Source organism: Sminthopsis crassicaudata, chromosome 2 (assembly GCF_048593235.1).
Source record: "Sminthopsis crassicaudata isolate SCR6 chromosome 2, ASM4859323v1, whole genome shotgun sequence".
In the NCBI taxonomy this organism is placed as follows: Eukaryota; Metazoa; Chordata; class Mammalia; order Dasyuromorphia; family Dasyuridae; genus Sminthopsis; species Sminthopsis crassicaudata.
Window position 1 is genome coordinate 370,478,165 of NC_133618.1, and position 26,072 is coordinate 370,504,236.

The window sequence follows — 26,072 nt, forward strand, 5'->3', positions numbered from 1 at the left end:
GGTAATCTGTTGCCAAGACAAGTATTCAAAGACTTTCCAGCACTGTGGAACCTGGCAAATCTTGATTCTCACAGGTTCAGCTTTTGAAGGCTGAGAACAAAATTTGCAGAAAAGCTGCAAAGGTGTGGCAATGAGAAAAGAGGGCTAATAAAGGATAGAAAGCAATTATAAAAGTAACAAAAGAGGCATAACAATGTTCTAAGATACAAAAGAAAAGAGAATATCAGGGAGAAAATATCTAATACTATAGAAATACTACTATATACTTTTCCCATTGATTAGAAAAAAATTGGGCTACAATAATTAGTAGTTACTAGTGACTCTCAAGAGAGCCAATTCAACACAATTTTGAGGACTGTACAGCAAGAAAGCATTAAAGAAGTAAATGGAGATAATATAAAGCAGTGGTATCAAAGAGAAAAGGAATGGGTATGGAGCACTAAACCAGACTTAAGATCCCTGCTGCAGACTGTATATTGACTAGGAAAAGGCACACATATTTATATAATTCTTTTTTTTTTTAAATGAATATACCAACACAGTGAAATCAGATAGAGTAAGAGATGAATAATTTGGATAATTTCTAAGTATAGATGAAGTATTCTCAGAGAGCAAGAGATTGAAGTTGTGAGTGAGAGGGAACAATGACAGGAGAAGCCTAGAGAGACAGTAGGAATACATTTAGGCTTAGAAAGTAGTACTTTGGTTTAATAATACCTTACATTTATATAATAGTTAACAAGAAAGGTAGTTGAGTGAAAACTGTTATTGACTCTTTAAGGGAAAAAACTGGGGGAAGCAGAAGACATTTTAGAAATAAACTTGTTATTTTCAGTGTTATCATTTACAAATTTGTAAATACCTTCAGTTCCCCCTTTCCTCAAACAACTTCCCCTCTAAAAATAAAAAAATAACATCAACACACACACACACATACACACTCACTCTCAATCAATCAATCAAAATATTCACTTCAAGAAACAGAAAAGGTGATAGGAATTGCTAAATGTCAACAAGAGGCCCAGAAGGTCACAAGAATTACCAAATTATCCAGTCAGTATAACCCTAGTTAAACTAAGGCAGCTAATACTCAAACACAGCAAAAATAATACAGGAGGACATCAAGTGTGCTTTCCAATGGTTGGGACTGATATATACAGGCCTATGATATTGTATGCCAGATGATATAATGAGAGTTAAATAAGAACAGAAATAGAACACTCTGAATGAATAAGTGGCATCTGGAGGAGAATAAGATCTGCTTCAGTGAATAAGAAAGTTTTGTATTTCTTGGGAGGAATTTTAGTCATGCTTTTCTCTTAAAATATATTATATCCCATGGCTGCTAGAAAAACCATTTGGACCAATAAAGCAATTATACAAATCATGTTAATTCTGACCCTAGAAATCTATTACAGAGGAAAAAATAGCAACAAAGGCAGAAATTTAGGGGTGGAACAAGTTTTTGTTAAACTTATAGAATTTCCAATGAATTTATTTCAAAAGCAGAATGTTTGAAAAATGATCAAAAACAGTAAGTACATTTATATAGACAGACCAATAAATGATTAAGCATTTACAATGCCAAATTGGCAGGTAGATGGCGCAACAGATAGAGATCTAGACCTAAAGAAAGGAAGACATTTCTCCTGAGTTTCTTGGTCCCAAACTTACTAGCTGTGGGACCTTGTGCAAGTCACTTCGGCCTATCTCACTTTTCTCACCTTTAAAATGAACTGGAGAAGAGAATGGCAAACCACTCCAATATCATTGTTAAGAAAACCCCAAATGAAGAGTCAGACACAACTGAACTATGTGCCAAGCACTGCTAAGTGCTAAGGCTAACACACACAGACATACACATCCCCTCTAAGACTTCAGGAGAGGTAGGTGTAGCAAGTCCCAGTGATCCTTAAAATTTGCCAGGAGTCTACAAAGTCTAGAAGCCTAGAAGACCTTACAAAGAAGCCTCAGGAAAGACAGCAAGATCTCTTAGTCATCTATATCAAAGGAAGGAAGAGAACTGGTTACTCACTCTTATTCATCTACCATCACATGAACACTGAAGCAGCCTGGATGAGTTCTAAGCAGCTCATCTGGGCAGGGATCAGGGGTATAGTCAAAAGGATCATCAGAGTGAAGGTCTAAGATTAGATTAAAAAAAAAAAAAATGCAGCAGTCAATTGGACCACTCTATAATATTTTCTAATGATACCTGGAAAGCTTGAAATAAAGAAAGCAGACAGTCAAGTTTATCCAGGGTTGCAGATTGGCAAGGTAGAATATTGGAGGTTCAAGGTATTGAAGGATTCTAGGATTTATTCTAAGGACAATTCCTAAAATGTGGCATAATAGAAAAAATATTTGACTAGGAAAACAGATGGCCTGGGCTCTACTTCAATTCATTTTACTGGTTTCAGCCCATTGCTCTGATTTTATTAGAATCTTCTTAAATTTATTTCTGTCAGGGGCAGCTAGGTGGCACAATGGATAGAGCACCAGCCCTGAATTCAGATCTGGTCTCAGACACTTAACACTCCCTAGCTGTGTGACCCTGGGCAAGTCACTTAACCCCAGCCTCAGAAAAAGAAAAAAAAAATTTATTTCTGTCCATCTCAAAATCAGATTATCTAATTTAATGATACTATACTCAAACAAAGGTATCAAAATTATTTTATGTGATTTATATTTGTAAGACCTGAATAATTGTTCAATATTTTATAGTGTTAATATTTTAGCCACTGACAAAACCTATCATGTTATTTGAGAAATAACAAAAAGTACAAATATAGTAACATCACCTCTCCTTCAAAACAACTCATTTCTACCCTTCCAAATGAAAGTAGTGGCTGTAAGGCTAAAGAATCAACAAATTGGGGCTAAAAGAGTTTCAAGTATAGATTTTTAGTTGCCTCTTGTTATATTTTGCATTCTTATGTATGTGTGTATATTGTTTCCCCAAAAGAACATAAGCTTTGAGAGCAGGAACTGTTTTGCTTACATCTCCAATACTTTGCGCATAGAGCTTGGTACAAAATCAATTAAATGCTTAATTTGTGAATGAATTGCTTTTTATCCTTTTATTTCAAAAGGCCAAAGTTAACAAAAAACACTTAACCAGACAACCCAAGAGTGGGGGGAAAAGCTAACTGGTTTGAGAGAGCTTTGGTTTTGATTGCTTACTCTTTAAGAACTAAGAAAAGGAAAAAGGGTGGACAAAACCATCATTTCATGAAATGCATAGGATAACAGAATTAGTTACTAATAATTTTAGAAGTTTATCTAATCCATTCCCATCTGACAGTTTAACCCAGAAAGGATAAATGATTCCAAGATCACAATGGTAGTGAGAGAACACAGATTTAAATCTGGATGTTTTCTGTATTTAATCTACTTGACAATTTATTTCCAAACCCTACTTTAGCCATTCAAAATTTTCAGTAGTAGCATAAAGAGTCCTGGACATGTGGTCAGAAAAGAGCTGAGCCTGAATTTTAATTCTGACATTTATGACCTGTGTGATCATGATTAGGCACAATCTCCTAGGTTTCCTCACTTGTAAGATAAGAGAAAGGATACCTGCAGTCTCTACCTCATGAAGTTTCTGAGAGCCAGACAAGAATGCATACAGAGAACTAATATCTGGAATGGTCTAGGAAAGATCTTCTGAAAACAAAAATGTTAAGTGTGTAACTGACAAAATAGAATAAGACTGTCTCCCTACTATTATAATCTAATAATTATACCACCAAGAGCTAGCAACTTAAGAAAATTGACATACAGAAAGGTTGTGACTACTTGGTCCTACATTTAGAAGTTGGCAGAGTTAAGATGATAAAGTAGGTAGAGCATTGTATTTGGAGTCAAGACCTATGTTCAAATCCAGTCACTAATATTTACTAGCTACATGACTGTAGGAAAGTAATTTAACCTTAGCCTCAGTTTCCTTATCTGTAAAATGGAGATTTTTTTTAAAAAAGCATCTACCATCTAGGGAAGTTGAAGATAAAAATGAGATAATTGCTAATTATGATTATGATAGCAATATTTAAAAACTCAGTGTATTTTATTTTAAAATTTTAATATTTTAAAATTCAGTGTAGTTTCCACTATTTTTTAACTACCTCATAATCTAGAAAAAAGAGACAGTCAACTATAGGTGAAAACATATGGGTTTTGGTTCCAATTCTGTGGCTTATTTGTTTTGTAGTTTCAGGCAAATGATAAACCAAGTCTTGTGTATACTTTATCCATAAAATAGAGAAGATTATTGTGTCTAATTAATAGGAATATTTTAAGAGGTGAGGAGTAAAATAAAACAGGTTTTCCACATCCATATTTACTTTAAAGGAAGTGCCTGAGAAGGCATTATAAAAAACTCTGGATCAGAGTTTGAAAATCCCTAATTTAGTTATTGAATTATATACATCTTTTCTAACTCCTACCAACTGCACAATTCAAAGACACAATTATTTAGAGCTAGATAAAGCATATAAAAACTCAAGAGAAAAATTGTTACAAAGATAATGGCAGTATGTATTTTGGGGGGAATCAAAAGAAAACAAAATCTGAAACAATTACTTTAACATTCTATACCTTGGCACACAAATGGAAAAATGAAATGATACTATCTTGAAATTTTCATTTGGTAGCACTTTAAAGACTAATTCTCTTACTGTGTGACCCTGGACAAATCACTTAACACCTGCTTGCCACAAAAAACTGAATAATTCTGCTTTGTGCAACAAAGCAGTTCAGATGTTAGAGCCAATCCCAAATGATTAAATTTTGTGCATTTTCAAAGTTTGCATAATGACGGCAAAATTATGTTCTCCTGGGAGCATATCTTTGCAGGATACCTGCTGCAAATGATAATCCTGTTCATCAAGGCAAATTTTTATAACTATATATACAATCAGATACTGTTAGTCTGAACAGTTCTTAGGCAAAAAGGGACTTTAGTAGCCATCTAGATTCAATCCTTTCTTTTCACATCTCTATATGGCAACTATAATTCTAGCTTCTTCAGCTAGGATTTAGGGAACACAATGAGTAAATGGATTCCCAGAATGTGGCAAATTGTTATATACTGGGTTAATGAGCCCAGGAATGAAATTTAGGAATCATTCATACTAAGAATACTAAAGCCCTTGTTCTCAATATACTTTTACGGAAGAATCAAGGACGTCAAAGAGAAGTCAGTCAAAGCCTACAACAATGTGCCTTCAACAGATGTTGAAGATACAAAGATCAAAATTAAGTAGTACGCACTCTAAAAGTAGCTTTAAGTTCTACTTTCTTTGTTAATTTAATTTCTTCAATTTAACAATAAGTTGAAAAAATTAGATTAGGTGAATTCTAAAATTCTTGCAATCCTATAATTCTATATGGTAAAATGTCTTTCATGAATATCCCCCTCTCAAAAAAGGGAAAGGAATGAGTTTGAATAAGTAATCTTTGCTTTAGCACTTCAAATCAACTATTCCCCTCAAGTGAAGAATGTAATTTACTCTTCATGCCCTGCAGTCTTCATTTATTCTTGTTTCCCAAAAAAACCTCATGGTCCAACTTCTGGTGATGAGCCGCTACCAATCTGGCACTGTTTCTCAGATGGAAAACACATAGTCCATTCACCAGAGGGTTCCACACTCAAAACCTCTCCAGTTTGTAGGACCTGAAAGAGCTATTATTCTGCAGGCATAGAATCGAGGAGTACCTTATTATTGTTAGAAGTTCACAAATTCATATGCAAACCAAGAACTATCCTTATAATCTTATTTAGCTTGAATAAAACAGGCAAAATGATTGTATAATAAATATACCTCCTGTAAACTAAATATCTTATTCCTATCTTTATACATTGGTTTTAAAAGTTTTTTTTTGAATATATAGAGAAACTTAAAAAAAAAAACCCACCAACACATAAATTCACTTAAAAAGTTTATCGAATCTTAGTATTTTTTGGTTATCATGTATCATCCCAATCAAGAAATACTATTAGTATTGATGATGAAAAGGAATTTTTGTCTTTGTATTAAAAAAAGACTAGGAATCACTGTTCTAGATCTTATAAATGGTTAGAAAATGCAAAAAATGCTTGTTAGCTTCCCAGTTTAGTCCAGAAGTGAACTTCATGCATACCTGTCTAAACTTAGCTCTGGCTTCCTTTTCCTTCATTCTTCCATGTGCAACCAAATAGTCAAACACTTCACCTATAATTGAGAAAAATAAAAGTGAGTAGAAAGAAGCCTATTGAAACTAAAGAGTTTAATAACAATTTTAAATGCTTCATATGCAGGTTCATATGCATACAAAAATTATAAAATTATAGTTATAGCTAACTTGAAGTTTAATGACTACCATTCAGTTCTCATCAATACAATCTAACAAACTTTTAAAAAAAGTTCCTTAAAATCATAGTCTGACATTTAAAAAATGTTATCATTATATATTATTATTTAAGGTATGTAAAGCCCTTTACATATTTTGATTTGATCCTCACCTGTGAACATAAAGTAGCATCACCTTCTTGTGATAAAGGGATGAGAAAACTGACACTAAAAACATTAAATGGTTTGACAGAAGTCATGATAGCTAGAATCAGGACTGAAACTCAAGTTCTCCTGACTCTAATACTTCTATTCAACTATACTGCTTATATTGTCACAATTTATATTTTGTGGGACATTGTGTTTAACATTTTTTTGATCATATTAAAATTGAAATTTAAACATAAGTTAACATGTTTATAAAGAAGATTGACTACAGTGTTCCTTAATTTCTTTCCTATGGCATTGTGTTTACATTCCTTTTTATTTATTTCTTGTTTTTACATTACTCATTTAACATTATTTCTTGCTTATTTTCCTACCTAAAAAAATCTTATGATAAAGATTCAAAAAACAGTTCAGCAAAACTAATCAACCAACAAAACTAACAGCATATGAAAGACTGAATACCTTCTTCAAAAAAGGGGGGGGGGAGAGAAGAAAGAGGGAGAAAATTTCCTCAGGACTAAGCTTGGCCATTACAATTATACAACATCAGTTTCTTTTTTATATCCTTTCCATTTAAATATTTGAAGTCATTCTATATATGTTTTTTTTTGGGGGGGTATATTTTTAAAAAAGATACTTAGAAGATAAAGGATTAGGAATAATATCAAATGAAGACCAAATTTAAATGAAAATGAAATGCTATTAAAATTATAAGTAAGGAATTATAAGGAAAATGTCAATGACAACTTACATACTTCTTTCAACTGACTTGTACACTACTTTTCAGTAACACAACTACATCTATTTCATGAAGATAGCAACCTACTTATAACACTCAAAGTCTACTAAAAATAAAATAACATTTTTGTAATATAATAAATTAGAAATTATGTGGGTGTTCAGTTTAAGATAAAACAAATTGTGACATATGAATATAATGGATACTATTATTTTGAAAGAAGTAATGAAAATAATGAATTCAGAGAGCTATGAGAAGAAATGAAGTCATACAGAGCAAAGAAAACAGAATTAAGAAAAGAACATTCTGAAAGCAGATCATTATAATAACATGAAAGCAACACCAAGAGACAGATTAACTGTGAGATAAACTCAGATTAACTAAAATGATCACTCTCAGTCCTGAAAAACAGATGAAACATATATCCTTCTTCCCCTTAGAAAATAAAATTTATACATGAAAAATGTTGTATATGTTATCAAATTTGTTGGTTAATTTTATTTAATTACTTTTCTTTGTTATAAGAAAGTACTTAAAGTGGTGGTGGCAGAAGATGGCACTAAAAACTGACTCACTTTCAGAATATTCCAATTTAACTAATTCCTTATCAATGAAGAATCATTTTTGTATTTAATGCCTGACGTATCAATGATCTAATGCATATAGGAGAAACATGATTAAAGACTGAAATGATGAAAGAATAGAAAACTTGGGAAGGGGACTAAAATATTTGTCAAAATCATCAAAAATGTGTCTCCTACTAGCTTTGAATCATCAGATAGATACCACAAAAGAATTATAGAAACATTAAATACAAGTATTTCATAATGCAGATATTTTTCTTTAATCCCAAAGAAGAATCACTAGTTCATATAGTATCTTGTGATACAGGAGCCACCTGCCAGTGGCTGCTGGAGGTCTAACTCAAATGTGTAGAATAGATCTCTTCATGAGAAAGGATGATGATAACAGAAGGAAACTGAGAGGCAGTTGCTGTTCTCTGACTTCTTTCCTCTTCCCTCTTGCCTCCAATTTATTTCATTCCCAATCCACAAGTAATACCTGTGTCAGTAAAGGCTGCTTTGCAACTTCTTCAAGTGTTACGATTCACAGCTGTTAAGGCTCTCGGAGAATTGACTTGCCCCTTCCTTAACAGTACCTCAATATGATATCAGTATTTCTGAAGTGTTTGAACTCTTTTAAACATGGTATATAAAGACAAGTCAAATGTGTGCTTATTGATGAAGCAAAAGTTAATTAAATTTTAAAAAATAAACTAACTAGCTTCTATTTTAGTAACAAGTAGATCCACATCTATAATGCTTTTTATAGATTTGACTTAAAACATCAATAAAATAAAAATGGAGTAGCAATTGTAGAATGCTGTAGTGAACTCAAAAGGGAAATTTTTGAAAACCACATACAATCAATATGCTACAAATTAAGAACTAGGTCAATTCCATCAGAATTTAAAATCTATTTATTAAACATTATTAATCAAAAAACTTTAGTAATAATTTCCCAAGCACTATTCTAAGTACTGGAAATACAAATAGAAATTCAATGTAGTCCTTTCTCTCAAGGAGCTTACATTCTAACAGAGAAAGACAACACATCTGAGCATCTGACTGCAAGGGAAGAAAGCCTTCAGGGCAGACAAAATGAGAGGACAAAGGCAACATTCAGGAGTACTGAAGGTGCTGTTGAAGTGTAGGTAGCCAATGTCCAATGGTCCAGAGAACATAATGGTCAGGGAAGATAGAGGTAGTTGTGCATTCAACCTTCATCACCACAAAAAATACAAAAAGCTCGAATTGATATGTTGAAGAGAAGGGCAAAACATTTCTTTATTTTGGTCTTCATGTTCTTGCAGGTAAAAAAATGAGCTACAAAGCTCATGAGGCTACCTAATGTTTCTTCAGGTCCTAAAGAATCCAGTTATAGGCAAGAACTAGATCAATCCATCCTGCCCTTAAGCAGCCATGACCCTGAGATCAAGTGAGTGTTGTTGGGCTATTAAGCCAAAACAATAGACTTTGTGATTCCTTGCTAGACTACATAGATAAAAAATAGCAACTGGACTGGAAATCTCTGCTTTAAAAGGCATTTGAGATTAAAAACATCATCAAGGATGTGGCAAACATTCTTCTTAAAATGATTAAATCCGATGACTAATGAATTGCAGTGTTTTACATGGACAAAAATATGAGCCAAAAGAAAATTAAAAAGCAGTAATAAACATTAAGAAGTCTTGGGCACGATAAGCTCTTAGGGTTATAAGTGCTGTTTTCAAAAATGCTGTCAATAGCAGCTTTGGAAGAGAGAGAGAGATCTGGCAAGGGAAAAAGCTAAGCAGGAACACAGGCTTATAGATTTAGAATCATAATGGCTCTTAGAAACAAACTACTTTAATATCCTATTTAGACAGATGAAGAAACACAGAGAAGCAACTTGCCCAAGATCAGACGTGTGGATGTGTTATTGTTTCTTTGTCATAAGGCATACACCACAGAAAAATGCAATAATGAGAAACTAAAACTATATTGATAACCTATAATTGGAAATTTAGAGAAGACAAAACCCAAGGAAGGAGTCATTTAAAGCCCAAGGCTTCATAATTATATGCAAATGAACAAAATACAGTTTACCAAAAAATGCATCAGAAAGCAACACAAGGAGGCTAATTTGACTTTCTTTGTTATCAAACAGGAAAAGATGGAGTCCATAACTGAAATGTGACTAAGGAAGAGTAGAAAGAGTAGGATTAGAAAGAGTAGGATTGAAAAATGAAAGTTTAGGGGTAGGAGAAGGAAGGATACAATATACTCATGCAAAGAAATTCAGCAAAGTGAGGAAGCTTGGTAGGGATGACAATTGGGTAATTATTAATAGAGGGAGAAAGGGAAATAGTATTGTCCTCTCAACATACTATAGACAATCTGGACAGAAAAAAGTAGTGAAGTACAGTGGAAAGGTTAATGAACAAGGAATCACAAAATCTAAATTAAAATCTCAGATCTGTCACCATGTGACCCTGGAGGCAAGTCAGTCAAGCCTCTCTGGTTCTTAGTTCCTTCATCTGTAAAATGAAGGATTTGGACTAGATGTTTCTGAAGGTTGCTTCTGAGTCTAAATCTACCATCCTATGAAAAGGTAGAAATAAATGAGTTGGAGGAAATATCACAAGAATAAATATGAAAGTATATTATTATAGGGATGAGAATGTAAACGACCCAGAATTTGTCTGTCAAAAGCAGACCAAATGATAAATTTATTTTCTTTCTTTAAATAGAATGTCATTCTTTAAAAGCCAAAAAGAATGAGTGAGGGGAATTTCTAAAATTTGGGCCCAATTCTTATCAAATGGGAGAACTGGTAGCTAGGATAAAAATAATGGTGACCACGAACTAATCATAGAATTTGTTACTGTTAAGAAAATTTAAGCAAATATCCTAGAATTTGCCAGAACATATTTGAAATATTTCACAGAAATAAATTCAAGAAGGATAAAATGCTCAAGAATGAAAATTTTAAGACAATTCTAATAAGAAAAAAGAGGACTTATCAATAAAGAATAATGTAGAAGCATAAAAATAATTCATTGATTAAACTGCATTTTAAAATGAGTTCTGCGGAGTACAAAAAATGTGAAATAAAATTAATGTTCTAAAGAAACTCTTGTCTTAATGAGGGAGATAACATGAAACAACCACATATAATTAAGATAAAGACAGTATATACATCAGAGATAAACTTAGAGGAAAGACATTATCATTAAGAAAGAATCAGGAATCATCCTTATGAAGAACTTTAGGACCTGAAAGAAACCAAGGAAACCAGAAGATGGAAATAAGCAGATAGAGAATTCCAGGGTATATGTGATAGTCAGTAAAAATTTAGTGCTGGGAAATGGATCGTTCTGAATGAGGAACAAGAATGAGACCAGTGTCACTGGCTATATATGGAAAAGAGATAAGGGCAAGAAGAAAAGTTAAAGATATTAAACTGATTTGGGGAGAAGCAGTGACATGGTCAGATCAGCATTTAGGAAAGTTGAGTGTTAGATGGACTCGAGTAGTGAGACTTGAGGCAGGAAGACCAACAAGAAGGTTATTGCAGAAATCTAGGCATGAAGTGAATAGAGCCTGCACTAGGTTGTGTCAAAAGGACAGAAAGGAGTTGCAGGTGGGAATAAGAGGGAGTTCTGGTTTCTTTGTATTTTTGGATATAGTAAGTTTAAATTAATCACATCCATTCAATTGTCCAACAGGCAAAAGAAGATTAAAAGACTAGAGATAAGGAGAAACAATAAAATTGATTAAAAAAAAAATTGAACTAGATGAAAAATTTAAGTCCATCTAAACCCATTCAGTTTTCCTTTCAATGCCAAATCTGTCATTCTGACATTGATGCATCCATGTGACATATAAGGCAATATAGAACTAGTCTAGGATCTACAACTGATTTGTTTTATGACTGGGGGTAAATTACCACTTCCTGAGTTTTAGTTTTCTTATCTGAAAAGAATGGAAAATGGATATTCTCCAATACTTCTTTTTTGATCTAAGTAAAATATATACTAATAAGAAAGTCAAATACACTCATTTATGTAAGAAAGAGACATTCTCTAGAGCAGCAGATAATCCAGTTGCAAGCATTTAAGTGATACAGTTAAAATGAATCAATTCTCATCATTTGTTATTTCAGAAAAATTCCATAGAAAATAAAACAACCTGTCCACATCCATATTCAGTGTCTCAGAAGACAAAAGATAAGAAAGTAAAATGATTTTTCCTTTCTCCTTTTGGGTTCAAAGTGCCCCCCCTTTTAAAAAACTAACCAATTCATTAAAGAAAAAAATAAGTATTTATTAACTGTTTCTACCTCCTGGTTCTACACAAAGACTATGAGATTATTAGAATGTATTCATGGTAAACAAGATTTTAAGGAAAGAAGTGTTTTGAGGAACATATGTAAATTAACTAGGACTATATATAAAATTCAAGAAAAGAAAAATAGTTAAAAGGAATCAATTTTAAAGAATTGTTAAGTATACTAAAGTAATCAATAATCAACGACTATATTAGTATTTCAATATCTCTGTGATCCTCTAGGTGTTAGTACTCCCTTTCTAGTTAAAGAATGAAATTCATTCATGCTTTCTCATCCTAGAATTCTTGCCCACACTCATTCAAAGCACTTGAGCCAATGTTTGTAATCACTTAGTCTTGTATTTCAGTTGGTTTTTCCTTACTATCTTTAAAAACACAAGAGACTTTCCCACAGAGACATGCTAATAAAGAATCATAGTAAGTAGAGATATGCTAATAAAGAATCATATTAAGTATCACTTATAAAAATGCCTAGGGAATTTACTCAAATAAGCTAATTTTGAATTTTAAAGGAAATCTTAAAAATCAGCATAATAAATGTCTAAATAATGTGTTCTAATTGGAGAAAATGTAAATAAAAAAACACATAAGTGATAAATAAGTAAAAACAAATGTACTTACCGCCACTTGCATACTCCATGATTAAGTACAGTGTTTTTTCAGTTTCAATTACTTCAAATAACTTAACTGAGGGGAGATTAGGAAAAGGAAGTAACATTTACTAACAAAATGAACATATATATATATATTTGTTTCTGAATTATTCAATATGAAATATAGGTCTAGGAATTTTGAAAAACTTAAGTTCATGGCTTTAAGTAGAATTTTTTATTTTGTTTTAAAGTTTTTCAGTAACTGATTCTCTGAAAAAAATGCCAACTTAGTTTTTACTATATGTGTATATATATGTATATATACACACACACACTTTAGCAAATAAAGATTAAAATTAGAGATACAATAAAAATGCAGATTACTTCTAGTACATTCTAACAAATTCATTTTACATTTGCAGACCATGATAAATCATAATACTCTTACCTGCAAATTTTCTTCACATATAAGTTTGCTATTTTTTCCTCATGTTTCAAAAGAACATACCCCTCTCCATCCTCTTATACCATCTCTTATATACACATGTACTCGAGATTTTATAAACTTCACAAACTAGTTGAATTTAACAAACATTTAAGCATCTACTATGTTGCATGGTCCTATACTAAGTTAAAAATTTTTTTTTTGGTTAGTGCAATTTTTTAAAATGTTAAACATGATAAAAATATTACAAATACAATATAAGCATTCATATTTGTACATTTATTTTGCTGCACACAAAAAATTAGATCAAAAAGGAAAAAAATGAGAAAAAGTAAAATTCAAGTAAACAACAACAAAAGTGAAAATGCTGTTGTGATTCACACTGAGTTCCCACAGACCTCTCTCTGGTCCACACTTAAGTATTTAGGATAAAAAATCCAGCAGTGGGTTAGCTAGATGATGTAATAGATAGCGCACTGGCCCTGAAGTCAAGAGAACCTGAGCTCAAACCTAGGCTCTGACAGTTAACACTTCTAGCTGTGTCATTTAATCCCAATTGCCTTGCAAAAAAAGAAAAAAGAAAAAGAAAAAACAAGCAGTAAAAAACATTTAGTAAGTACTTATTATAGGTCAAGCACTGTGCTAAATGCTAATGAGATGGTCCTTGATTTCAAGAACACAAACTTTAATTGTGGGAGATAATGTATTAAAAAATTTAGCTGTAGACAGAGATAGATGAAAAGGTCTGGAAGTTTCAAGAATATAGGGAAGTGGGGGCAGTTAGGTGGCACAGTGGATAGAGCACCAGCCCTGAATACAGGAGAACCTGAGCTCAAACCTAGGCTCAGACACTTAACACTTCCTAGCTGTGTGACCCTGGGCAAGTCACTTAACCGCAGCCTCAGGGGGAAAAAAAAAAAAGAATATAGGGGACGGTAAGAGTTTAAGGGGTAGAGGTGAGTAAGGCTCAAGGGGGTTCTTAGATTACAACAGTAGGTCAGACAAAAGTGTCATGAGTCTATAGGGTACAGAGGCAGAGCAGCTATTAAGATCTGGTAGTCCTTCATCTCCTAAGAAGGAACAAAATTAATGGCTTGTTCTTCTTTAAACCTTACAGCAAAGCAAGCAAGCAAAGAAATTAGGAAGGGTTCTCTTCGTTCTGGTGCTAGGTTTTATCTAGCAGCTCAGGATGATGCTGGGTTGGCTGTAGGAAGGATATTCCAGTGGTAACAAAAGATAAAAATCTTATGGTCCCTGCATGCAATGAGCTTTATTTGTGTGTGACATAATGTGATGTAGGCAAAGAAAAAATTTATAGGAAATGATAATAGGGACAGAACTTTTTGCTGGGAATGAGGGTCTTGCTCTATCACTTTCCTTAGTTATAGAATATCCTTTCTCCTTTTACCAAAATTAGTAAAAAGATGAACAATGACAGCCTTGTATTAAAAGTGCATAAATTCTAAACTAAAAGTCATGAACATATAGGCATCTATAAAGCCAACATTTTGGATAATATTCCCATCTTAATTGTTCAGTACGTCAAATTAAATTTAAAAAATTACAAATACAGACTAAATATCTTCCAAAGTCAAGATGAATTGCCTTGATTTGGATTAAAGCATTTCCAAGACAAGTACTTAGAAAGCAAATATCTATCTTTTGTTATGGGATGTCAACAAGCATTTATTAAGTGTTTCCTACATGCCATACATTTTGTTAAATGTGTGTGTGGGGGTGCACAAAGAGAAGAAAAAAAGCAGATCCTATCATTGAGGAGGGACAAAATGTAAATAATTAGGCACATAAAAGGAATATACAAAGTAGATAAAAGGCAATGAGAAGCAATAGCATTAGCAACTGGGAAAAATGGGAAAAGATTCTTACAAAAGTGGATTTGAACTAAGTCTTGAAGGAAGTTAGGTAAACTAAGAGACAGAAATGAAAGGACACAACCAAGTATAGAAGGGGAGAGGGAAGTGTTTTGTTCAAGAAACTGTAAAGTAGATTAGTTTATGGTGGAGAATTAAGTGTAAGAAGTCTGGGAAGGTAGTAAGGGGGCAGTTCATAAAAACTTTCAGTGCCAAACAGACATTTATATTTGACCCTAGAACTAAGAAGAGCCACTAGAATTAATCAACCAGGAAGGTGACACCGTAAGACATCCATTTTAGAAAAAAATCATCTTAAAACTGAGGGGAAGATAAATTAAAGTCAAGAAACCTAAGACTGGGAGACAAGTTAGAAACATATTTCAATAGTCCAGATTATAGAAGATAACAGTAACTGTGAGTGTAGAGAAAGGAACTTATTTTGCAAACTTAAGTTGCCAAGAAATAAACCACTACTGAAAAATATTCATGAATTTTTTTTAAGTCAAAGAATTGGACTTCAAACTCCTCTAAAATTAAAAGCAAATATAATACCAAATCTCTTTTAAGGTAATGCCTATTTTAAAATTATCTAGATTTTTTTGTCACTTAAAGATTTTGGTAACATATTTAGAAAAGAATCAGACTATCAACAAAGCAATTAAAAGATATAATTTGAAATTTAAACTGAAATAATGGAGGGTGATGGGAATAAATTTGTTTTATAAAATGAAAAATCAAAACAAGATACAAAGGTATCCTATATAATTCTTTTCTTAAGTATATAATCATAACAGACATTTTATAGCTCTTGGTTTTAAATTTAAACTAACTGGTTTGCTTCTTGAATGAAACTTCTTAAAAGACAATTAAACCAGAACCTCACAGTTCTTTAATTCTGGGTTTCATTTTTTAATTGTCAGTACTTCAGATTTCACTTCTTAATCAATGATCATTCAAAGTACCATAATATTCAATTAGCAACATATAAAAAATGATAAGTTATTAAGAAGATAAGCTTTTTTTTCAAAATGTGAAAATCTGAGTAAAATCTACTACTTATTAGTACACTTTCTTTTAAAACAAATGTATTTGCATATCTTCACAAAGTTCCAATACTATGACATACTTTCTCCATGCTACTTATGTGTGTATAATGGTCACTGAATTACTTTCTATTGTGCCTGGACAAACCAAGCAATAAAAGATATTGGTTATGTTGTTATTACAGATAATATTGGATCATAGGATTTTCAAATAGGAAAGGATGTTAAGAGATTATTCTTATCTAAACTACCTCAATGTGTGAGAAAAAAAAAGTCTGTAAGAGATTAACGTGCCAAATCACATAAATCAATAGAGTTTGGGCTGAAAAGGATTTCATTAACATAAGGATTCCAATTCTAGAAATTCAAAATTCATTCAGACCAATAAGATCCACTCTATAATATCCAAAGTGGACATTTCCATCAGACAAATTGTAAGGATAACAAGTTTGTTATATCCTGAGGAATCACATCATAATTCTGAACTAATCCTTACATCAAGTTGAAATATGCCTCTCTGTAATCTTCCTTCCTTCCATTTATCCATCCATTCATCCCTCCCTAGAGCTGAACATACACTCTTATTCACTAGGAAGTTAGACTATCTATTAAGGGACTATTGTAATGGAGTGGATAGTATAGAAAAATGAAGGTTTGTTACAGGATGATGGTTATGGCAAAGGAATAGAGGACAAAGGGAAAGAGATTACAGAAATGGTATTCACACATAAATGAAAGATATCAGAGATGCAAGACAAATCAACCCCCCCCCCCAAACTTTCAGATATGGGAGACCAGATCAAAGATGGAGAGATTAGTTCCAATTCCCACAATCATTTTTAAAAGAATTTTAAAAAGTTTTTGTTGATAAAACTTTTATTTGTATATTACTTTCATTTAGAAATATGTCACCTCTTTCCTGAGAGCCACTACTTACAACAAAGGGGAAAAAAAAAGATTAGCAAAACTAATTAGTTAACCAACTTTGATACAGTGTTGGAGGAGATCTATAGTCTTCTACCTCTGCAATGAAAAGAGAGCTGTAAATTCCCCACTGGTCTTCAAGGACAACTTAAGTTATAAACTTCACAGTACTCAGTTTTGGGATTGGAAATATCATTGTTTCTTGTATACTGTTTACATTATTATCACACTATTATAATTTGATATATTGTTTTGTTTAGCTGTCCCTTTAGGTGCATCTACTTTGTTTCTAGTTCTTTACTATTACCTAAAATACAAGTAGTTTAGTGTATATAAGACCTTTCTTTCTATTTTTTATCTCCCTGGGATATACACCTAACAGTGGGTAAAAAAAATGAATATTTTACTCAACTTTCTTAGCATGATTCTAAATTGCTTAATAGAATGAATGGATCAATTTATTACTGTAATACTATTAGTATGCTATTTTATGCCTAGCCACTGACCATTTTCAATTTGTGTCATCTATATCCATTTGTTGGGTATAAGGTAAATCTGCAATTATTTTGAGTTGAATTTGCATAATTAATGATTTAGAACCAGTTTTCATATGTGGGATTAAAGATTGCAATGATTTGCTAGAACCACCAACTTTTCCTTTTATTCAGTAACCCATCTGTGTATGAAGAGGGAGGGAGAGAAAGAGACAAGAGTCATTCGTTATCTTTTAGATACTTTTAAATTTCTTGGTTTCTGTGATACTTCATTCTGGTCCTCCTGTCAGACTTTTCCTTCTTTTAGTCTCCTTTGCAGGATTATTTGTCCAGACCATGCCTGATAATTGTGGTTATCCCCCAGATATCTGTTCTGAGACCTCACTTCTTTCTTTATACTAAGTACAATCATCTCATCAGATTCCTTGGATTCAATTATTATTAGTATGATGGTGATTCTCAAATCCTAAATTCTAACTTTTTTCTGAAACTCTAATCTTGAATCTCCACCTATGTATTAAATTAACTCAAATTGGATATCTTATAGACATTTTAACTTCAATTTATATCAAACTGAACTCATCTTTCTTCCAAACTCTACCTCCTTCCTAACTTTTCTGTTATCAACGTCCTTCCAGTCACCCAAGCTCATAATCTAGGTGTCATCCTCAATCCTTCACTCTTACTGCCTCTCCTCTTCACAACCCAAATAGTGGAAAGTACTATCAACTTTGCTTTCTTAAAAATCTCTCAAATGCTTTTTCTCTCCTTTGACACTGCTACTACACTGGTACAGGCTCTGTCATCTTGCACTTAGAGCACTGCAATAGCCTGCTGGTTGGTCTCTCTGCCCCAAGTTTCTCCCCATTCCAGTTTATTATTATCCACTCATTTGCCTAACTGGTCTTTTTTAAAGTCAAAGTCTGACTATATTGACTCTATTCCAAAAATTCCAGTGGGTAACAGCAACTTTAAGATAAAAAAATAAAATCCTATTTCAAAGGCAAACAACTCTTTCCCCTCACTCCCCCACTTTTAAAATTCTTCTTACATTTTACACCCAAGATAGACTATGAGATCTTATGACAGTGGGCTCTTTACTATTCCTCATAAAAGACAGTGCATCTCTCTCAATTTTAAGCATTTTCTCTAGCTGTCATTTATACCTGGAATTCTCTCCCTTCTAACTGCTCCTTTGCTTCCTTTAAATCCCAGTTAAAATCCTATCTTCTACCAAAAATATTTCCTGATTCCCTCTTAAGGTACTCAGTACCTTTCCTACACTGATTATCTACTATTTATCCTCTATATGTTTTATCTGTATATAGCTGTTTTCATATTCTCTCCTCAATGAATAAAGGACTCTTTTTGCCTTTATTTATAGCTTCTAGCACTTACCACAGCACTTGGTACAGAGTAGATGCTTAATACTTAATATGTTTATTGATTTTTATGACTGACAGATATGAAAGTTAGCTAATCTTTTCTTCTCATTTTTTTTTGTGATATAACTTTAAGTACTCAGGTGGACCCTGAGTTCAAAGATTGTCTCAGACATTTATTAGCTGTGTGACCCTAGGCAAGTCTTCATTTAACTTCTGTCAGCCATAAATTCCTCATCTGAAAAATGGGGCAAATAATAACAGAAACTACTTCACAGAGTTGTTGTAAGGATCAAATGAGATGTGACATAATTGGCAAGCCTTAAAACACTATGTAAATACTATTTATTGTTATTAAAAAAATAAACAGGGAGCTATTTAAAGTAATTTATGTTGTCATTTGTGCGGGCTTTCAAAAATCTCAAAGGATCAGTGATTACATTCACCAATTCTTTTAGTACTGTGGGATACAGTCTATTAGGGACTGGCAATTTGAATTTATCAAAGTTGGATAGGTGGTCTTTTACTCTCTCCACAGTAGTGGTTTTTTTGTTTGTTTGTTTGTTTTCATTTTATTAGTCATTTTTATTTAGTTCTTTTCAATTCATAAATGAGTTTCCTTGGTGGATGAAATAGAAGAAAACAAAAATTGCATACTTCTGCCTGATCTCATCATCCCCTGTTTTTATCCTATCCTGAGTAGTAGGCCTATTCTTTCTCTGATTTTTTTTCCCCCCTCTACATAGTTTAAAATAAAAACAAACAATCTTTCCTGCCATCCTTTACGTTCTCATTGGGCTATGTTATCTTTGTTTTATTTTCTTCTTAAATATCCCTTTCCCCTTAATCCCCCATGAGCCATCATTTGTTGCAAAGAAAAAAAAAAAAAAAAAAAAAAAACTTAGATCAGCCAGGATAACCTATCAAATCTCAGTCAGTACACTTGCATATTTCTTCCCCTCATCCTCCCCCTCAACTTCTGAGAAAGTTTTCTTATCTCTGCTGTGTCATAATACTTGTAGAGACTATTCTTTTCAATTCATGCTTGTTACCTGACCTCGTTTCCTATTTCCTATATGTATCTCTTAAGTTTTCTCCATGTTTCCACACTGGTATCTTCAAAAAAACTCTCCATATTCCAATTCATCAGAATTGATTTATTTTTGTTGTCATTTGAATTTTATTCAGGAAAATTAAAACTCAGTGTGACTGACTTTGATGTAGAATTTTATCCATGGGATTCTATTCACCTTTCTGTGAATCCTTTGAAGTCCCACAACCTATGGTGTATATCAAATTATGGTCAGTTTTTCTCTACTCTGTAATAAATTCTAATATAGAATAGCCATATCCTCCTCAAGGTTAACATCACTTTTACTTTAGCATCTAGTTCTTGCTATGCAGAATCAGGTCCAGAATGATAGTTCTTTTTGTTGACTTCTTCACTTTTTGTAGATTAAATTATCATTAATAAATCCAATTACTCTTTTATAACAAAAATAATTTCAATAAATATCTGAATAATTGAAGTCCTCTATCATTTCTATTCAGTCTTCATATAGGCTTGTGATCTGCTTCCAGAACTCATTTATTTCTTTTGCCTTGATGGTATATAGTATTTTCAGATATAAGACCAATTCATTTTAATACTTCCATTAATTTTCACCCTAATATCCTCCAGAATGTTCTTCCCCTTCAGTTTTCCAAATTTCCAGAGATGAACATATTTTCTTAATATATAATCTGACCTTACATTCCCCTTTTTATTTAGTTGGTTGCTTCCAAATGAAGAGTCTTCCAGAATCCTATCACAAGAATAAGTTCTATCCTGCCAAATCTTTGTCTGTCTAGTAAAATTAAATAAAAATATACTTTTTTTGCTTTAGAATCTTGAGTTCATCTTGCTGTTAAATAAACTTCTGCAGTTTTGTATAGTCATCTGAAGCCCTGAAGTTGCTGGTAGTGGCTTTCTTGGACATGGCTTTCTGGACATTATTATGATTAAACTGGAACTAGTCTCTAAGCTATCAAAACCTCTGAAATTAATAGCAGCTACTTTCCTCTTTCTCCCTTCCCAAAGGGAAAAAGACAAAATCTTTTTATTAGACTTATTAGACTACAGGCAAAAAAACATCTTATTAGCCTTTGCCTGATAGCAACATGCCATTCTTTTAATATTTTAACATACATTCCCCAAATTAAAATCTGGTTATAAACACAACTTCACTAACCAGCTGTTTAATTCCCAAAGGTGCCTTTTCTCTTCTTTTACCTTTGTCTTCTTCATTCAGCAGCAGTGAGAATATTCCCTGAATCATTAAAATCTTAAGTTTCTTGCTTAAAACTTCATAATCCTTAGTAATGTTTTCTAGATTCTGGCAGCATCACTTGTACATATGTGTATAGTGAGAAGTAAGTTGTGCTTCTTCCACTGAGGCAGGATTGCAAATTATCATACCATAACAGACTAGCAGTCTGTCTTCTTGTAAAGTGCTTTTGTGAACTTAGCCATGCTAATCCTGGGATAACAATTTTTAATGAAAGAAAAAAAATCATTTCCCACTACTAAAAAAAAAAATCCTAGTTTTCCTTTTATCTTCAGTTATTTAAGATATGCATACTTTTTTCCCCCACCAATTACTACAAACATTCAAATAGTGAAATACTTGATTTGCTTGGAAATACTTGAAAATCATGGCTACTTTCAAAACAACAATTTCATTATATCCTATACTATTTTAAAACCATTTTTATACTTGTTATATAAACACAATCCTCTTGAAATATGAATATGATATGAGAAAATTAAGGTTACACAAAATATAAAGCAGGCAGAATTGTTTGCTTCATACAATAGGGATCATACTATGACATTTTAAACTGCAAATTTCCTTAGTGACTTAAAACAAGGATTACTATATAGGCAACTTTTCAGGAACACATTTCTTGCATAAAGGAAGATACATCTTTTCTTTCTATCCATCAATTTGTAAGAACTAATGGTTAGGAAAAGTTCTGCAACAGCGACAATCTGACATATGATAAGTATATTAATCCTTATTTAAAATATTCAGCCATATACAAAATACTAGCATTTAAGTATTAAATTTCCTAGCATTTAATTTAATATCTAGTAATTCACAATATCAGGGCAAGAACTCCACAGATTTAGAAATTTGTCATACATACTTTCTTATATGAAATTCTAGAAAGTAAAAACCATCACCATTTCATTCATACTCTAAGAAAATGTAATCATGTAAAGACCAACTTTCTTGAAAGGGACCTCCAACTTTGAAACATGACTTCCTAGAATGCATTTGATTCAATAAGCATTTAAAATAAAACAAAAAATACCTATGTTTGGATGGTTTAAAATCTTCATTATTCTTACTTCTCTGAAGAGCTAAAAAAAAAAAAGAAAGAACAAAGAAAAGAAAATGAAATGAGTAAAATTTACTTAATAGGTTATCCCACTGGTCCAGTACAAAATTCCAAGGGCAGAAATGAACACATACACATTTCTTTCCTAGAAAGGAATTACTCTGATTAATTTCAAATGTCTAACAGAGTCTTGCCTATGACTAACTTATGAAATAGGAATAACATTAACATATTTTAATTTGCTATCATAAAAAAAAGTCTACAATCACATAGGAAACAAACCACATTTCTGATTTCTTGATATCTGGGGTAACAATATTTAAATCTTCAAAATGAAAAGTTTCAGACTAAACTTATTTTACATATTCATGTTCCAACTATTTAAATGAGCAAGTACTACTGCAATCAAAATGAATTTTACCATAAACATATCAGGTCTGAAACTCAACACAAATTAAAGATTTTAAATCCAGAATCCAGACTGGAAAACAACAGTAATGGGGGATGGGGCTTCACAAAATAAGTCATGCTAGGATTATTTTAAACTTCAAGCCTGCCTGATGACTTAAAATGATTTGATGTGGAAATACTTTTGCAAGACCCCATCTATGACCTAATGAATATTTGTAAATTGAGACCCTTGCTCACATAAAAATCAACAAAACCTGTGTTACTATTATCACCAAAGTTAAGTCTCTACCTAATTCTAAACATGTCCAGAGATAGGTCTAACCAATTAAGTATGCTAAATGGAACAAAGACAGGGAGACAGATTGGGGGGGGGGGAGAGAGAAAGAGGGGAAGAGGGATGTGAAGGGGCGGAGAGATAGTTGATTCCATACAATATGAGCAGAGAGTCATTCCAAAGCTGCCTAGACATGAATCACAATATGATGTAGATATTTGGTTCTACAAATTCTAGCAATAAAATTGGAAAAACACCATGAACACAAAAAATTAACATCAAAAACTGAATAAGAATATAAGAGGAGCCAAATATTATAAAAACATAGGTTAAAAACTTCAGTCTTAGACCAGTAACTGCTTGCCACTTCTAACTAGGTTTTCATTAGGTAAATTCAGAACATCCAAAACAATACTCCTTACTTTCTTCCCTCTTAATTGGACTCCTGACTTCTAGACTCTTCTCCTGTTCATTGCTCCTTCCACAAAGATCAAAATGATCTTTCTAAATTACATATACCCAGGGCTGCTAGATAGTACAGTGGGCAGAACATTAGTCATGGAATCAGGAAGACTTGAGTTCAAATCCAACTTTGATACTTACTCATTGTATGACCCTAACAAGTCACTTAATCCTGATTGCCTTGTCAACACGTGAATGATTTCAATGTAACCTATTTAGTGCTAGCTTTGAAAGTGGCCTATAATATGACTACAGTACCTTCAGGAAATATCATGATAGAGAAATCTATTAGTGTGCTTCCCTGCTACAGAAACTTGGCAGTTAGGTAGTGCAGTATATAGAGTACCAGGCCTAGAATCAGGAAGACTACTCCTTGTGAGCTCAAATCTGGCTTCAGATACTTAATAACTACAAAGCAAATCACTTAATCCTATTTGCCTCAATTCATTTAAGTCAGACAAGAGAACTGCAAACCATTCCAGTATCTCTACCAAGAAAATCCCAAAGTGTTACAGAGTCAGACAAAAATGAAAATCACTTAACAGTTTTCTTCCTTGAAATTTTCAAGGATTAGGAAAAGCAAAGTAGAAAAAGTAGCAGCCTCAATTGTTATCATGTTTATTTAAACAACTAAGAGTAGAATTGGGGAAATTGGGGAAGAATTAAAATTAAGTTTTTAACAGTTCCTAAACTAAAATATTTGAATTACCAAATAATTATAATAGTGTACAATATCCAGTTACATCTGAATAAGAACCCAGAGGAGAATGTATGGTTTTAAATATACATATGTATATATATATAAAAGAATAATTTATTAGAAATTTTGAATTATTCATAATTATGGGCTTCCTTCAGCTGTTTTTAAAAAAGTAATTTATATCAAAAGTTACCCATTGCACCTATTCCTCCTCCCTTCCCAATAAACCTCCTCCAACAACAACAAAAACCTTAGTAATTTTCTTAAAGCAGAAGTTTGATCATGTCATTTATATTAAATTGCCCCAGGATATTGTGCTTTTTGAGTAGTTGTGCCTTTTTAGTATTTTTTTTTTTTTTTTTTTTTGCCTCTTCCCTATATGGTAGGCTATTAGCTACCATTTCTGACCACTGTCTACATCTCTAATGGTACCAATATCTTTTCCCCACTTTTAATTTATTGGAAGCTTGGAAACATGATTAATAAAATTATGAGAATAATATTTAAAGAGTAAATAGATTCAGAAAAGATTAATAGTGGCTTCTTAACAAGTCTACAAACTTTAGAGGGAATATGCTTCCTCTTCCAGGTTCCTGGCTATAATCCAGGTGGGTAAACTTAGTAGACAACCTAGGTGACAGATGACAGATTACTGGACTGTGAAAATAGGAGATACAAGACTAACATGTAAAATTTGAAATCCCTAGAGTCTCAAACTTAATTTTGGCTATTCATTTTTAACATACTTCTCCCCCCCCTTCAAATTCTTTAAGAGACTAAAAAAACAATACTAGTTTAACTATTTTCCCATACTTTCTGAAAGAGATGTATAAGCAATGAAAGTGCCAAAATTTTTCTTCTATTCATAAGTCTAAATAAATCATACACTGGAAGATCATTTTAATGATCAAAATGCTGCTGTATACAATGATCCAAAGACAACCAGGAGTAGAATTAATTTTAGATTCACCCTAATTTTTTCCATGTAGAAATAGCTGAGAAACACTAGGGTTTACAGAAGTCCTCAAATGAGTCTATTATTTTACTTTTTTAAAAAAATAGCTTTTTATTTACAAGATATATCCATGAGTAATTTTTCAGCATTGACAGTTGCAAAACTTTTTGTTCCAACTTTTCCCCTCCATCACCCGACTCCCTCCCCCAGATGGCTGATTGACCAATACATGTTAAATATGCTGAAAGTATAAGTTAAATACAATATATGTATACATGTCCTTACAGTTATTTTACTGTACAAAAAGAATCAGACTTTGAAATAGTGTATGAAATATTTCCTGTGAAGGAAATAAAAAATGCAGGCAGACAAAAATAGAGGGATTGGGAATTCTATGTAGTGGTTCATCTCCCAGAGTTCTTTCACTGGGCGTAACTGGTTCAGTTCATTACTGTTCTATTGGAACTGATTTGGTTCTTCTCATTGTTGAAAATGGCCACATCCATCAGAACTGATCATCATATAATATTGTTATTGAAGTATATAATGATCTCCCGGTCCTACTTATTTCACTCAACATCAGTTCATGCAAGTCTCCAGGCCTTTCTGAAATCATCCTGCTGGTCATTTCTTACAGAACAATAATATTCCACAATATTCCATATACCACAATTTATTCATCCATTCTCCAATTTATGGGCATCCACTCAGTTTCCAGTTTCTGGCCATTACAAAGAGGACCTCCACAAACATTCTTGCACATACAGGTCTCTTTCCCTTCTTTAATATCTCTGGGATATATAAGCCCAATAGTAACACTGATGGATCAAAGGGTATGCACAGTTTGATAACTTTTTGAGCATAGTTCCAAATCGCTCTCCAGAATTGATATGTAGTTTTGTTTATATTTTTTAAATTCCAAATTCTTTCATTATATATAGTTCTTCTTAAGCAATCTAAGTGGAGTTTGGCATGTAAATAATTTTCTCTAATCAAAATAATA

The 26,072-nt window shown here is 32.5% G+C and overlaps 1 protein-coding gene across 4 annotated transcripts in view; it reads right to left on the minus strand.

Annotated features, from left to right (window-relative positions):
• The window catches only part of MARK3 (microtubule affinity regulating kinase 3), a 125,296-nt gene that overhangs the window by 48,542 nt on the left and 50,682 nt on the right, over nt 1-26,072 (minus strand). For all 4 annotated transcript variants that reach the window (XM_074291192.1, XM_074291191.1, XM_074291190.1 and 1 more), the window contains exons 4-6: nt 22,241-22,289; nt 12,750-12,815; nt 6,142-6,212 (exon numbers count right to left, since the gene is read on the minus strand). In XM_074291192.1, coding sequence (XP_074147293.1) covers nt 6,142-6,212; nt 12,750-12,815; nt 22,241-22,289 — 186 coding nt within the window. The remainder of the gene's footprint in view (nt 1-6,141; nt 6,213-12,749; nt 12,816-22,240; nt 22,290-26,072) is intronic.